The sequence below is a fragment of the Hemitrygon akajei genome, chromosome 1, assembly GCF_048418815.1.
Source record: "Hemitrygon akajei chromosome 1, sHemAka1.3, whole genome shotgun sequence".
Taxonomy (NCBI): domain Eukaryota; kingdom Metazoa; phylum Chordata; class Chondrichthyes; order Myliobatiformes; family Dasyatidae; genus Hemitrygon; species Hemitrygon akajei.
The window spans coordinates 190,958,793-190,976,198 of NC_133124.1; the positions used below are offsets into that span (position 1 = coordinate 190,958,793).

At 41.9% G+C, this 17,406-nt stretch overlaps 1 protein-coding gene across 4 annotated transcripts in view; it reads right to left on the reverse strand.

The window, feature by feature from the left end:
* Positions 1–17,406, reverse strand: part of nsd3 (nuclear receptor binding SET domain protein 3) — a 98,600-nt gene that overhangs the window by 19,479 nt on the left and 61,715 nt on the right. For 3 of the 4 annotated variants that reach the window (XM_073057863.1, XM_073057854.1, XM_073057846.1), the window contains exons 14-17: positions 17,210–17,362; positions 14,215–14,371; positions 2,411–2,619; positions 1,640–1,752 (exon numbers count right to left, since the gene is read on the reverse strand). In XM_073057863.1, the coding sequence (XP_072913964.1) occupies positions 1,640–1,752; positions 2,411–2,619; positions 14,215–14,371; positions 17,210–17,362 (632 nt within the window). The remainder of the gene's footprint in view (positions 1–1,639; positions 1,753–2,410; positions 2,620–14,214; positions 14,372–17,209; positions 17,363–17,406) is intronic. The other variant, XM_073057873.1, reaches the window with a different exon arrangement.

Sequence of the window (17,406 nt, forward strand, 5' to 3'; positions counted from 1 at the left end):
CCACTCACCCAAGTGAATAGACAGTAATTCATTATGCTCTAGACTTGTGCCTTGCAGTATAGTAGAAAGACTTTGGGAGGCAAGTCAAGAGATCCTGTAGCAAGTGACTTCTATTACAGCCCTACTATTTATACAACACATTGAGTTTCTGGTCAATGATGTCACCATCCTCCCTACCCCACTAAGGATGTTGAAGTGGGGTCTTAACAATTGTACTGGCAGTGAACAGAGGGTAGGTGGTTAGATTTTCTCCTGATGTAGATGGTCACTTCCAGACACTTTCCATGTATACTTCCAGCAGTATGGTAATGTGCTTGGATGAAGCAGCTTCTACGCAGCTAGAGGTGTTATTGTCTTTTTTAAAACGTACTTGTTACGATTGTAAGATCATGGTGGACACTAAGAACTTAAAATATTACACGTCTACCCATCAGGGAGTTGCTCATTGACAGAAAAAGTGAAAGAGTTGGACAGTGCAGATCCTGCTGCTACATGCATCAGAGAGGTGTTGGTGCGTGATGGCAGTGGGCAGTTAAAAAGAGACTGATTGTCTTGTACTCAGAAGACCCTGATGGACAATGGTAATGTAGAATGCTGTAACTTCGATTTACCGCTTTATTGGCAAGTGGCAGGCAAGTTGTGTGGCCTTGGTCATCAAGCCACCCAGGAGAGTGTTTCAACAGAATGCTGGAGACAGTGTGGCCTGGTGTCCAGTGGTGCTGCTCACCAGTGTTTGATCAGCAGAAGTCAAGATGGTTATACCAGATACTTCTGCAACATTCAGACTCTGACTTGGACTATTTTTTTTTGAGATACTGTATTTTACTGCTGTTTTATATGCGCTGTGTGCCTTGTAATGTGAATACCGCTGGTACTGTCTTTTGCACCCTGGCCCTGGAATAATGTTGTTTCCTTTGGCTGCATTTCTGGGTATTCATGTACGGTCCAATAACTTGAACTTAAATGTTAGATACCCATGCTTGAATGCCCCACACCCATGCATGGACTGTTTCATTTGCTGGGATGTTGTAAATTGAATTCAATATAACTCAATTATCAATGAAAATTCCCACTTCTGACCTTATGACAGAAACCAAGTCATTGATAATGGAGCTGACGATGGTTGGATCTCAGTGTCCTGGGACTGGGATGATTCATCTCAAATAGTATATCTTCCTTTGTACAGGTTCTGCTACAACCATCAAAAACCCCTGTCAGCAATTTACTTTCAATTTTACCAGGGTTTCTTTGAGCATGGGTGACATGAAAATACTTTCAGGAATATTAGAGCAGATGACCACAATCTAGATACTGGTGGCTTTTAAAGAGTGCTAAAGGAGGTGAGAGATAGCCAGGCTGGTGTTTAGGGATAGAATTTCAGATTCAAGAGAGAATTGAGGTCTATGCCAGGGAAGGATTCCAAGACGTACTTATAATTTAAAAAAAGTACACCTCACTCAAGCCTGTTCAGGTGGTAAGCAAAGCATCAGTGGGTAAACCAATCTAGCTGCAAGTTGTGACAAAAGGAGCAGTGTTTTGAATAAGTTGAGTGGGCAAAACAAAGAGGGCGATACTGGAATTATGGAATCAATGCCACCTTGCAGGTCAGTTTGACTTGACTCTGAGTCACCACACTTACTTTAATAAATTTAAATGCTGGTGGCTTTTTTTCGTTGCGTTCATTCTCTAGTGCTTCCTTGCTCTCTTTTAGTGCTTTCAGCTCTTGGAATCGTTTTGCAGCTTCTTCCAGTGCTAGGAGTGAAGGAAAGTGATATTTTTAAATTGGGATCAACTCAATTCCCCATTCTATTTTGAGCCATTAAAGAATGTTCAAAAGGTTACTGCTACAGACTTAGATGCAATGAACTACCCAATTCAAAGAATAACTATCAAGAATTCAGTAAAGCGGTATTCTCAACTAGAAAATACATTTAATATTCAAAGGGCACGTCAGCTCCTCTCCTCAACAGAACAAGATGAAAAGCATTAAGAGCTACCTGCTTCCCTCCCAGAACTAGAGCACCATTAGTGGTCCCTATTACAACTCGTGGTGGAGTTCAGAGTGCCATCTGTAAGGAGTTTGTACGTTCACCCCTGCATGGGTTTCCTCTGGGTGCTCTGACTCCCCACTCCCACAGTCCAAAGGCATACCAGTTACTGGGTTAATTGTAAACTGTCCTGTGATCAGGCTAGGGTTAAATAGGTGGAATGCTGGGTGGCATGGTTCATTGAGCTGTATCTCTAAACCAAAATAAAATAAATCTGAAGTCTGGTTCCAGAAGCTGAGTGGAAGTCTTTAAATTGGAGTGTTTCATCACCTTATGACAAGGGCTGGTAATATAAAGCAATATAAAGAGGCAAAAGTTTTACAGCATCTTGGAAAATCTCACCTTACACCAATGACTTTTACCTTTTTTGAAAATTTCATTAATACCACCAGCTCGCCCATCTGACACATTGCCTTTGTCGCCTTCTAAGTACGGAAAGACTCTGCCCTGATGCACCCAATAATAATCATTTGATCCAAAGAAACGCACAGGGAATTCTCCGATGTGATGCTTCATTGCCTGAATGTTAGCTGGCACAGATTTGGGATTACAGATCTCAGCTGGCCACCACCTGAAGAAAAGAATCATGATAAGGATAGCTGCCAAACAGTTTACCACATCACACACAGACAAGTCAGAGTTACACTGACTTCTACCCCATGAATAAAGACATCAATAAATCATAGTAGAAATTTTCTGTAACTACTACTGCATGTCACCCAAATTGGAACGAAGCTTTCAAGAAAACAGAGACTGTACTTTGTATTTGACCATCAAGATGAAGTAGCTGCATTACTGTCACAGGTTGAATGTTAAGATCTAGCAAAAATGCTTTCCCACAAAATACTTTTGCAAAAGAACACTTTACTTCTCATTTTCTTATTACAGAGGAGGCCATGCAGTCCATCAAGTCTGTTCCAGCACTCAGAACAATCCTATCAGTCTCAACCCCTCACTTGTTTTGATGCAACGTAATCATTTTCACATGCCCTTCAACTCCCTAGGCTATTCTCCTACGATCCACATATACACTAGGGGAAATTTAAAACGAACCCATCAGCGTGTCTTTGGAATACGTGAGGCAATGGGAGCCCCTGAAGCAAACTATGCAGTTACAGAGAGGACATGCAAGTTCCATGCTGTAAGCACTGAATTGAGTTTCATCCCAATCATGATTATGCCTCTTTCATCTCTGCAGTTCATTACTGCCAAAGTTACCTCTGACCAGTTCCCTCACCAATATACTCTGTTTCACTTCCCCCAGCTTGTAGCTCTGGAGTGAAGTCATTCCGTTTTCCAGCTGTTCCCAACTTTGGCCCTGAATTTGAATCAACTTTTGTTGCTTCTGATTTAGATTCATGTACAGCATGGAAACAGCTCCCTCAGCCCAACTCATCAACAGCAGTCAAGATGTTTATCTAAACTAACCCTAACATGTTTGTCCCACATCCCTCCAAACATTTCCTAGAACAGTACAGCACAGGAAAAGGCCCTTCAGCCCACAATGCTATGGCAAATCAATTAAATTAGTAATCAAATAGCCAACTAAACTACAAACACGAGGAAATCTGCAGATGCTGGAAATTCAAACAACACACACAAAATGCTGGTGGAACACAGCAGGCCAGGCAGCATTTATAAGGAGAAGCACTGTTGACATTTCGGGCCGAGACCCTTCGTCAGGACTAACTGAAAAGAAAGATAGTAAGAGATTTGAAAGTAGTGGGGGAGGGGGAAATGCGAAATGATAGGAGAAGACCAGAGGGGGTGAGATGAAGCTAAGAGCTGGAAAGGTGATTGGCGAAAGTGATACAGAGCTGGAGAAGGGAAAGGATCATGGGACGGGAGGCCTCTGGAGAAAGAAGAGGGGGGGAAGCACCAGAGGGAGATGGAGAACAGGCAGTGTGATGGGCAGAGAGAGAGAAAAAAAAACAACTAAATATGTCAGGGATGGGGTAAGAAGGGGAGGAGGGGCATTAACGGAAGTTGGAGAAGTCAATGTTCATGCCATCAGGTTGGAGGCTACCCAGCCGGTATATATCTGTCTTCAACCCTCCTCCTCTTCATGGACACCCCACTCTGCTCTTCTGCCTGCTCTTGATCTCTTTATTGCTAATTGCTGACGGGACATCAACTGTCTCAACTTCACTGCGCCCTGTTCCAATTCCAACCTCACTCCTTCCAAACGCTCTGCTCTCCGCTCCCTCTGCACCAATCCCAACCTCACTATAAAACCTGCTGATAAGGGGGGAGCTGTTGTTGTCTAGCGTACTGACCTCTACCTGGCCGAGGCACAGTGACAACTCTCTGATACCTCCTCTTATTTACCCCTTGATCATGACCCCACTAAGGAGCACCAGGCCATTGTCTCTTATACCATCACCAACCTTATCAGCTCTGGTGATCTCCCATCCACTGCCACCAACCTCATAGTTCCCACACCCCGCACTTCCCGTTTCTACCTCCTACCCAAGATCCACAAACCTGCCTGTCCAGGTAGACCTATTGTCTCAGCTTGCTCCTGCCCCACCGAACTCATTTCTGCATACCTTGACACTGTCTTATCCCCCCTTGTTCAATCTCTTCCCACCTATGTTCGTGACACTTCTCACGCTTTGAATTTTTTCAATGATTTTAAGTTCCTTGGCCCCCACCGCCTTATTTTCACCATGGATGTCCAGTCCCTATATACCTCCATCCCCCACCCGGACAGTCTCAAAGCTCTTCGCTTCTTTTTGGATTCCAGACCTAACCAATTCCCCTCTACCACCACTCTCCTCCATCTTGCGGAATTAGTTCTTACTCTCAATAATTTCTCCTTTGGCTCCTCCCACTTCCTCCAAACCAAGGGTGTAGCCATGGGCACCCGTATGGGTCCTAGTTATGCCTGCCTTTTTGTTGGCTTTGTGGAACAGTCCATGTTCCAAGTTTATACGGGTAACCATCCCCCTATTTTCCTTTGCTACATCAACGACTGCATTGGCGCTGCCTCCTACATGCATGCTGAGCTCGTTGACTTCATTAACTTTGCCTCCAACTTTCACCCTGTCGTCAAATTTACCTGGTCCATTTCTGACACCTCCCTCCCCTTTTTTGATCTTTCTGTCTCCATCTCTGGAGACAGCTTATCTACTGATATCTACTATAAGCCTACAGACTCTCACAGCTACCTGGACTATTCCTCTTCCCACCCTGTCTCTTGCAAAAATGCTATCCCCTTCTCACAATTCCTCCGTCTCTACTGCATCTGCTCTTAGGACGAGGCTTTTCAATCCAGGAGGAATGAGATGTCTTCCTTTTTTAAACACAGGGGCCTCCCTTCTTCCACCATCAACTCTGCTCTGAAACGCATCTCTCCCATTTCCCGCACATCTGCCCTCACCCCATCCGCCCACCACCCCACTCAGGATAGGGTTCCCCTTGTCCTCACCTACCACCCCACCAGCCTCCAGGTCCAACGTATAATTCTCCGTAACTTCTGCCACCTCCAATGGGATCCCGCTACCAAGCACATCTTTCCCTCCCCCCCCCCCCTTTCTGCTTTCCGCAGGGATTGCTCCCTATGCGACTCCCTTGTCCACTCGTCCCCCCCATCCCTTCCCATCGATCTCCCTCCTGGCACTTATCCTTGTAAGCGGAACAAGTGCTACACCTGCCCTTACACTTCCTCCCTCACCACCATTCAGGGCCCCAGACAGTCCTTCCAGGTGAGGCGACACTTCACCTGTGAGTTGGCTGGTGTGGTATACTGCGTCCGGTGCTCCTGGTGTGCCCTTTTATATATTGGTGAGACCCAACGCAGACTGGGAGACCGTTTCGCTGAACACCTACGCTCGGTCCGCCAGAGAAAGCAGGATCTCCCAGTGGCCATACATTTTAATTCCATGTCCCATTCCCATTCTGATATGTCTATCCATGGCCTCCTCTACTGTCAAAATGAATCCAAACTCAGGTTGGAGGAAAAACACCTTATATACCGGCTGGGTAGCCTCCAACCTGATGGCATGAACACTGACTTCTCTAACTTCCGTTAATGCCCCTCCTCCCCTTCTTACCCCATCCCTGACATATTTAGTTGTTCGTTTTTTTTCTCTCTCTGCCCATCACTCTGCCTGTTCTCCATCTCCCTCTGGTGCTCCCCTCCCCCTTTGTTTCTCCCTCGGCCTCCCGTCCCATGATCCTTTCCCTTCTCCAGCTCTGTATCACTTTCGCCAATCACCTTTCCAGCTCTTAGCTTTATCCCACCCCCTCCGGTCTTCTCCTATCATTTCGCATTTCCCCCTCCCCCCACTACTTTCAAATCTCTTAACATCTTTCCTTTCAGTTAGTCCTGATGAAGGGTCTCAGCCTGAAACATCGACAGTGCTTCTCCTTATAGATGCTACCTGGCCTGTTGTGTTCCACCAGCATTTTGTGTGTGTTGCCAACTAAACTAATTTCTTTTGCCTATGCTATGTCCATATCCTTCATCTTCTCTCACATTCACGTGCCTATCTAAACGTATCTTAAACATTCTAATTTATCTGCCTCCACCACCACCCCAACCAGTGCATTCCACGCACCCACCACTCTGTGCAATAAAACTTGTCCCTTACATCTCCTTTGAACTTACTCTTTCTCACCTGAAATGCATGCCCTCAGGTATTAGATATTTCAAACCCTGGGAAAAGATACTGTCATCTATTCTATCTACGCTTGCCCTCAATCCAGGCAGCATCTTTTGCACCCTCTCCAAAGGCTCAACATCCTTCTTATAATAGGGCAACCAGAACTGTATGTAATACTCCAGATGTGGCTTAACTAGTTTTATAAAGCTGCAATATAATTTCCTGAATTTTGAACTTAATGCTTTTACTAATAGAGGCAAACATGCCATTTGCTTTCTTAACTATCCTATCAGCTGCTTAGCCACTTTCAGGTGCTATGAACTTGGACCCCAAGTTCCGCTTGCTCATCAACAATCATCATCATCGGGTGCCATGCCCAGTTTGAGCTTTGACTGCCATGGCCCACACACTCCTGTTTCGGGTCATTGGTATTCATTTCCAGTTCTCTGGCTGCAGTCTCCATCATTATTTGTCTTTGCCTTCCTCTTGCTTTCTTCCCTTCAATCTTTCTCATAATTACCGTGCATTCTAACTCCTCTTTCCTAATCACCTGTCCAATGAAGTTACAATACCATGCTCTTATCAGTGTACTGTCTCTTTACATTTGAACTACCACTGTGCAACACTTCACATTTGGATGGATTAAACTCCATCTGCCATTTCTTTGCTCATATCTGCAACTGATCTATGTCCCACTGTATTCTTTGCCAGTCTTCTATACCAACCTTTGACTTATCTGCAAGCTTACCAACCCACCCATCGGCATTTTAATCCAGGTCTTTTATATACATCACAAACAGCAGCAATCCCAGTACAAATCCCTACAGGTCACCACTAATCACAGACTAGAATAGACAGGCTAAAACAAGTCCCTTCAACAACTGCACTTTGTCCTCTATAGGCAAGCCATCTCTGAATCCAAACAACCAATTCACCACATCTTAATCTTCTGGATGAGCCTCATATGAGGGACCTTGTCAATGCCTTACTAAAATCAATGTAGACAGCTCTACCTTCATCATACCATTCATCAGAAAACTCAAATTAGTAAGACATGACTTGTTCCTGTACAAAGCCATGCTAGCTCTCTCTAATTTGGCCATGGTTTTCCAAATGTCCATAAATCCTATCCCTCTAAATTCTCTCCAGTAACTTCCCAGCCACAATAGCAGGTGCATGTGTTTAGTACTCCAAATTTTTCACACAAAGTCCCAAAGTATGAAAACATATGTAAATGAGGAGCAATATAACATTATATACTTACAGATATACAATACAGTATTTATACAGATCAGTATCAATACTTACACCTTCCTCAAATTAGCTCACAAGCACCTACCACAATTAGCATCCGTTTCCAACCATCCCTGGGGAATGCACTGAGGCACATTTTGTACTTTTAGACCCACTCACTTGCATATACATTGGCAAAAGGCAATTAATACACAAGAAAATTATCTACTACATAATATACGTATAAATCAATTTCTAAATCATCACATAATGTCTTTTGTATTTATCATCTTTCATACATTTTAATTATTAATTCTTCCCCCACCCCAACTCCTTGGCATGTTCCTTCTGTTCACTGCACACGTGCAGTTTCACTCCAGCATGAATAATACCAGCTTGGAAGCAGCGCCTCAGTTTTGCCAAGATGTACCCGAAACCGCAAAACCACAAACAAATGAACAAACAGACCAACAGAGCACTTAAAACAAATAAACATTTATGTACTAACTGTTATTCCCTGTATGCGTGTGTTAATGGTGTATTATGGCAACTACATATACATGATGTGAATGTATATGTTCATGCATGTACAATGCATGGAAGCTGCTTTCAATGTTATGGGTGTGCATCCCCGACACTGTCCGACAAGATATAGTACCAAATGGTTATTTGGATGTAAAAAGGGAAGAGAATGTTAATTCAAGGCTGTGAAATTATTCCAATGCCGCCAAAGGCCAGTGAAGACTCCTCTGTCACAGTGGCCTTGCCCTCTCTAGTTATCCTCTTGCTCTTGATATACTGTACAGAATACCCTGGGATTCTCTTCAATCCTACTTGGACTTTCCTAATTCTCTGGAGTTGTTTCTGGCTTCTTTATAATCCTCAAGGGCTCTGTTTGATTCTAGCTTCCCAAGCTTTACATATGCTCCCTTTTTTTCTTGACTAATTACCTCTCTCAACATCCAAGGTTCACTTACCTTGCCATCTTTATCATTCCTTCTGACTGGAATATACCAGTCCTGTACTCTGTGCAGTTGGTATTTAAACATTTTCCACACGTCAGATGTAACTTGCCCAAAAACAACTGTTCCTAATTAATTCTCCCTAGCTCCTGCCTAATGCTCACATCATTTGCCCTGCTCCAATTTAATACTTCCCCACAAGGTCCACACCTATCTTTATCTTTCGCTATCTTAAAACTGAAGGAGTTGTGGTCACTGTTCCCTAACTGCTCACCTACTGAAAAGTCGGTCACTTGGCCAGGCTTATTAACCAGCACCAGGCCCACTACAGCCCCTCCTTTTGTTGGACCATCTACATCTTGATTCAAGAAACCTTCCTGGATGCACCTATCGAATTCTGCCCCATCTAAATCTCTTGCATTAAGAAGGTCCCAGTTGAAATGAGGGAAATTGAAGTCCCCCATGACAACAAACCTATTATTTTTACTGCAATCCCAGAGTGACTGGACCACTTCTATATTTTAGTTCTACTCATATAAACTCATGCTACGTCCACACTAGGCCAGATAATTTTGAAAATGCTGGATTCACGTAAAAACGATAGGTGTCCACACTAAGCGTTTTTAAAAATATCTCTGTCCACATTAAAACAGATATTTTGGCGAATCTCCTCCTATTGCACACGCACAGGACACATCTACAGAGAACAAACGACATGTTTGGTGTTGAATCTCGCCGTGAAAGACTTGGTGTGCATTTGTTCAGTTACAGACTAGAAAAGCTTAAACGACAGACAGCTGTTGGCTCTCGCACAGGAGGACTTAAAAGTTAAAAAAAACCAAATACTGGAGTGTATGGAGGCAACCGACAGGGAGTTCACGGACAGTGAACCGGCTGACAACGAACATTGAAAAACTGATGAACTCTGTTGCATTAATAAAGTCCCTTGTTAAATGTATAAAACATGTCTGCATCAGTACTATCTTGTATTTCCATACAATGTTACATTAGGCTGTTACACATCTATTGTCAGAGAAGTACTTGCATAAATAGGTAAACCACCTTCATATGAGCAAGGACAGAAAACAGAGCAAAGTGAGTACAGTATACTTATTTATTCAGTAAGTTATGGGTCTAAGTATTTGGTGAGTACATTTCTAACTCTTCTGGCTTCAGTCTCATTGCCGTCCGTTCTGAAATTGTTAGGTTGTGTTCAAGAAAACAATGAAATGGCGTGCTGCCATCACCATCTGTTCTGGCACGTCATGACAGTGTTTTTAGATTTCTCCAGATACCCCGTCCACACTGTTCTGGCCAATCCAGCGTTTTCAAAATTACACACTCTGGACAGCGTTTCTGAAAATCTCCGTTTTCGGGGGACAAAAACGGCATTTTAGTATGGACGGAGGGTAAAAACAAAGAGAAAAAAGTTTGGTCATGGATTTATCCAGTCTAGTGTGGACGTAGCCTCAGTGGGTGAGCCCTCCATTACATCACCTCTGAGTGCAGCTGTGATAACGCCCCTGATTAATAGTGAGACTGCTGAGGAGAAGAGGAGATGCAGGAAGGATCCTACTATCCAAGCGCCCGTTTCCCTGCTGCTCCAGATCCAGAATTGGCCTCTACAGTCAGCGATCGTGCTGTCGCACCCCTCAGATCTTAAACCTACTTCTAGGTTTCTGACAGAATGCCAATAAAAACAATGGAAGAGGTTTACTAAGAGTTGTTGAATGTGAGCTTTTCGTGAGTAATCCTGGCACCTAGGGAAAGAGAGGGAATGATTCATGGAAAGAACTGTTTCATATGGCATGCTACTGTTTATTGATTAGAGCTTGGCATTTAACACCATCATACCCTCACTGCTAATCAATAAACTTCAGAACCAGAGCCTCTGTGCCTCTCTGCAACTGGACCCTTAACTTCATCTAGAGGGCGGATTGGTATTAACGTCTCCTCCTCGCTGATAATCAACACTGGCATACCTCAAGGATGCATGCTTTGCTAGCTCACTGTTCTACTCTCTCTACACTCATGACTGCGTGGTTAAGCACAGCTCAAATAAGTTCACCAATTTCATCAATGACAATACTGTTGTTGCCAGAATCACAGATGGCAACAAGGAGGTGTACAAGGGTGAGACAGATCAGCTAGTTGAGTGGTATTGCAATAACAATCTTGCACTCAACGTCACCAAGACAAAGAATTGATTGTGGACTTCAGGAAGGGAAAGTCAGGAGGACACACACCAGTCCTCACTGAGGGGTCAACAGTGGAAAGAGCATGCAATTCAAGTTCCTTAGCGTCAGCACCTCTGAGGATCAATCTTGGGCCCAGCACATTGATGGAATCATGAAGGAGACACCCCAATAGTTGTACTTCATTCAGAGTTTGGTATGTTAACAAAGACTCCGGCAAATTTCTACAGATGGAACATTCCGACTGGTTACATCACCAGTGCACTGGATTGAAACAGGCTGCAGAGGGTTGCAGACAAAGCCAGCTCTATTATAGGCACAACCAACCCCACTATTGAGGACCTCTTCAAGGGGCAGTCCCTCAAAGAGGTGGCATCCATCGCTAAGGAACCTCGCCATCTGGGATATGCTCTCTTCTCATTACATCTGGGAGGTACAGGAGCCTGACTACCTACAGTCGATGTTTTAGAAATAGCTTCTTCCCCTCCAGCATCAGATTACTGAATAGCCCATAAATGCATGAACACTACCTTACTATTCCTCCTTTGAAATATTTTTTGGAACTTAACAATATATTTTTTTATGCCCTGCAATGCGCTGCTGCCACAAAACAAATTTCACATCAGTTCTGATCCAGCTGTTGGAGGAACTGGGGAGGGAGACAGAATGGTCAACTATTAATACAAAAGGTCAAAGGAACAGGAAACAATCCCCCGGCCCTGAATTAACTTCTGCTCTGACCTTGTGCGCTGCCATTCTCATGGTTTCAAATGCCTTTACAAGACCTTTGCACAAAATGTTATGCTCTTCCATCTTCTTTGCTTAATACTCAACACTAACCAAACCTTTTACCACTTCTTGTAATTTCACCCATTTTGACTCAGTACTTACTCTTCAGTACCATTAGTGACGCACCGTGCACCCTATTTCAGGGTACTGTATCATTGATTTAATACTGATTAATGATAAAGCTGAAAGGTGCTCTTTCTCTCTCTCTCTCTCTCACACACACATCCCCAAAGCTAGTAGCATAGGAATTTGTGTGACAGCACCTTCATTGAGCAATTAAGACACTAATTTCAATTCATGATCCTTTTCCCACATACTAATATTTCCTTTGATTAAAATAATTGCTAACTTTTTCCTTAATTGGTGTAGTTTTACTTTCTAGCCATTGCAAGCTTCCACTAACAAAGATTTTATCCAACAGCACAACCAGTATAGTTCCACAAAAACTGCAAATGTAATTTGTGACTATAGGCCTTGGGACTTCCTACCAATTGACATTTAAAATACAGTCTTAACTTTTTTTTTAAAACCACAATATTCAACAATTCCATCAACCTTTTTTTGGTTCAAAAACATACATCAACAATTTTGTAAAACATTTGGAATTCATTTCTGAAACCGAGTTATATTACAGGAAGGCGGAGGCAGAGGCAAAGCAAAGTTAAGACGGCGCTAAATGGAGACTCTTTTGATTGCATCTTCGGAAACAGCTCTATTTCTATCTTTAATATCTTTATTTTTCTCTTGGCCTGAACTGGAGTTATACGCGGACTTCAGTTTTTTGCGGGAATGGGACCCGTTCTCAGGGTTTCAGTACTGGCTGTTGTTCGGCATGTCAAGGGTTTAGCCTGAAAGTCCGGCTCCGATTTGGAAGCTTAAGATCTCGGGGCTCTGGAGATCAAAGGTCGGTGTCACGGCAGGGGAGTCGGAAAATCTATTGCTGTGTGCCTGAAGACCCAGGATCTTTGCGATCTTCAGGCACAGAGCTTGAAAAAAGCCACATAGAATGGACTTTAAACATCGTAAACCAGTGAGTTGTTTGTTATGTCTCTCCGCTCACTGGGAAAATGGAGACACCTCCTTCTCCCTTATTAGGGAGAGAGAGAAAAAACATGTGGTATATAAGAATGCCGGGTGAAATGCAAAGTCTTTGGGGTAACTGCAAGTCTGTGTCTTTTTTTTTGCCGGTGGGGGGGGGGGGGGGGGGGGGATTTGTTGCTCGCTGCCGCTTACGTGTGGGAGGGAGGGGAGCTGGGGTGACTTTGGGGTTCTTGCGCTTAACTGTCGTTTATTCTTTGGGGCACTTCTCTGTTTTCATGGATGTTTGCGAAAAAAAAGCATTTCAGGATGTATATAGTATACATTCCGGTGACATTAAATTTGACCTTTGAACTAAGACAAACTGAATGCTGAAAACAAACTTAAACAGAAAATATAACCAGTCAGGCAGCATCAACGGATGGAGAAATGGTTGAAATTTTGGGTCAGGAATCCTTCAATGGAATCTTTCAATATTAAAAATTATTTAAAGCATTTTTTCCTGCCAAAAAGGTGTAATCTAAATTTAAAAACAAAAAATTGCAGATATTAATATTACGAGAGTTCAATATAAGCTCTTAATTGTTTTCATCAATTAATTTTATCATCTGTAAGTTTGAAATATAGATACAGGAAAAAAATTAGCCAGTGAGAAAAAAAGCTTAAGAATACAGGACTGATCAATCAAACAGAATTCACTTTAGATGAGCACAAGGTAATGAATTGAAAGATTAACCCCCCCGCCCCCACAACAAGGACAATAGGGAATTGAAACCTATTGCATGCTAGGGTAACAGGATGAAAAACTTAGATGTAGAACTGAAGTACCATAACCACTGGGAATCAAGAGTTGGATAGTGAGGATAAAATAGATAATTCTTCTATCGTGGATATAATGGGCTGAATAGCCTTTTTCTGTGGCAGGTAAGACTATCCATGAACCTATACTTTAAACACTTTCTTGGACTCTCCATAAACTTTTCAGAATTTTAGTTTGTTCAATGTGATCTATTCCTGTCATCTAAAATTCAATATGCAACCTAAACTCTCACATACACCAAAAAAAACATTAATCCAAAACAACCTTCTTTTCCTAATTGACTTTAATTAGCTATGTTGCTTTTTCCAATTCAATTATCAACCCTGAAATGAAACTGCAACTCCATCACAGATGGCAAACTATTGAACAAGTGTCACTTTCTCTGATTTCAGTCCATTAATTTATACTCTCTAATCCAATTTCAGCCCAACAGCTGCTTTAACTATTGCAAAACACCTTCTGGCCCAATGCCACGTCCTCCTTTACAACATGAGTTATTAAAGACTTATGATATAAACTTACCTGTAGATGCCCAGCTTGACCCAGACTATTTCTTTATACCGTGATTTCTTGCCAGCTTTACAATCGTTGCAATACCAGTTTCCTTCTGGCATCTCAATATTCAGGCATTCAGGATGGAAAGAAGCTGGACAGGATTCACAGCATAATAGGCGGCCACCTTGATGCACAAAGAATTTTGTTTAGTTATTGTGTAAAATTGCACAATTTTTGCATTATACAGCTTCTAGTGGTGCTCGTTGTTTTCCCAGTTATAAGCTGCACTGCAAGAGTCACCAGTGATTGCTCTTGTAAAACTTGGTCTTAAAAAGAGTTGGATTGATTTATAAAAAAGATCCCAAACTGGAACTCTAAAGGCTCCATGCATGTTTATTGAAGCAATGACTTGTGAGAACCACCTTTTCATCCAGTTTGAAATCACAGTGGAAGACAATCCTTCATTTCAGAACAAGATGAGGAACAAAAGGTACAAAGTTTTTAACTCAATTAAGCACAACTTGTGATAGAAAATTAGAATCACAAATTGAAATTGAACACATATGAAAATTAGCCCTGTTACTTCTAACAACATTGACTTATTTAAAATAATAATTTAAAGCAACTATTGCCAGTTACTTTTCTGTGTAAGATATATAAATGCTAACCTGGTGATAAAATCTGTTTTTATTAGCCTGCGAGAACCAAACTCACTCTGGTGAAGAAACAGTGCTTTGTGCATCAGTTACAGTTCAGAGTTCCAGCAATAGTGGTCACTTTTGATCCCCAAACAGCATGTTTCTCATTCAGTTCTCAACTGAAGCTATATGGCTGAAGAACTTATCACTGTAAAGTTTTGGTAACTGCTGAAATGACAAATGTTCCTTACCTAACCTGATCCAGATATACAACTAAGCACAGGAGAAATTCTAAGGAAACATTTAGCAAAAAGGAATTTTAAAAAATAAATCACTGTTATTTTTCCTGGATTTCAAAATGGCCAGTAACAAAAACTCCCAAATGCTGCTGTGGATCTCAAAAATACGAAATACATAAACAGCATCAATGAGATCAGCGCTGACCAGACCACATCAATTGATGGTTCCCAGAGAATAATTAAGATGATGATGACCAGGGCCAGCTTGTCCTGCAGAAATGCACATACTTTTAGTATAAACACAACCGTCGCTGGAAAAACTGTTCCAGGGATGCAATCTCTTCCCCCCCCAAAAAACAAAAGAGTCTGTGGAGATGAGAGCAAGTGGAAATGAATGAGAGCACAATGGATTAACAAATACTGCAATGGCTACATAAAGCATGCTCAAGAATTTTCATTTCTGGGAACTCCTCCTTCCTTGGAGAAGAAAAACAAAAACATCTTTCTGGGCTTTCGATGCTTATATCAAGTCACATGCATTTATGCCAGAACAACTCTCAGCTGATGGAGAGAAGGGAAAAGGGGTAGGAATTGACTTTTGACTGTCACATACTTTGCCTTATTGGCCAAGACAAATTTCTGCCTCAAGTATCTCTTTTGTTTTAAAAGGGGAGCCTCAACAGCAAGAAAGTTTTCTCTTCAATGATTCTACAAAATATTTGTCAACAACCCAACTTGTCCATCTAATACATGAAAGCACGAATGCACTATTTTCAGTTAGCTGGAAGGATAGGAGGAGTAAAGCAGAAACTTGATTAAAACAATAAGCAGGTTAACATCGCTGACCTTTAAAGGTAGCGTGTCTGCAAAACCCCATTCATGCTAAGCAAGTCGGGCTCAAAATAATCACAAGTCATCTGCACCAAAATGTAATTGGGTAGAACAGATACATAGTGAAATATAACTTGAGATTGCAAAACCTGGTTAAATAAAAAACAGAACACTATAAGAAGCAAGCAGGTCCAGCATTATCTATGGAGGCAAAACAAGTACATCAACGTTTTGGTTTGAGGTCTTGCATCAGATCATGATACTGCTTGATCTACCGAGTTCTTCCAGAGATCTGTTTTCTGTTCCAGTGTCTTCAATCTTTAAACTTCACAGCAAGACCAAATAAATTCATTTTAAAAAGGAGCTGCCTGCAGGGTTATCAGAACCAACTAAGGGTGTTCGGGTTTTAATAAAGTTAACTGAGCCTAATGTTTTGTGTTTATGTATGTAGAGACTCAGGAGTAAAAGGAAAAATTAATTACAGATCAATCCTGCTAAGTACACATGGGTCTAAAAGCTTTAAATGTTAAAAGGCTCAATCCAGATCATATGCTTCTTATCCTCACCATTAGAAAATGGGTTTTCATGAGGCAGAATCAGACAGCATCAGTCTATCAGGATGACGAAACTGCTCAATAGAATGGATGGGACAGTCAAGACAGATCCAAGCATTATCAGGCATGTCACAATTTCTAGCAGGAAGCATTAAAAGGACCAAAAAAATAAGGCCAATTCTTCCTTAACTCCAACTAAAAAGTTCAAAGAGCAATTGCATTTTTCCTGCACCCATTCCGTACTAGATTAGCTAGCTTGGATCAGACTACCCTTTAATGAAGGCTCACTAGATTAATACAGTTGAAGGAGTTGTTTCATGAGGAATGAAAGCATAGTTTGAAGTTATAAATTGTGGGGTCTAGAGGAATGTGGGTGAAACATTAAAGATTAAAGGCAGGTGGTTTTCTCATTGGATATTCAGTATTTGTTATTGTCCAGAATGGGATATCTAATGAGCATCAACAGTTTAAGATATCTAATTAAAGATTAGATTGACCTTGCAATTACTTCAAGCCCAGGATTACCTTTTTTTTTATTATTTCTGCTTATTAAACAGAGCTTTTGATTTGAGATTATTGAAAAAATCAATTCACACATTTTCATGACAAGATCACATGAGATTTAATAAAGCAACAGGTTTAGCAGATGCGGGGTGGGGGAAGGGGTGAAAAAGCATGGTGGATGGGATTGGAGGGGTGTGTGGTGGTGGTTAAGAAATTCAAGCACATATGGTTCCAGAGATAAACTGGTTTTTATTACCTTTCCCACATTTCTTTACTGTAGTTGACGGTGAGGGAGGAATCATAGGTTTTTTCAACAACTCAGTCGAACGATTTGACTCGCTCAGTAGGTAGTGCGACTTATATGTATATGAACTGATAAGGGTTTCAGATTGGTCTTGGTTAATTACCCCTACACAAAACAGATAAAAAACATGAGCTGCAATGAAAATACCC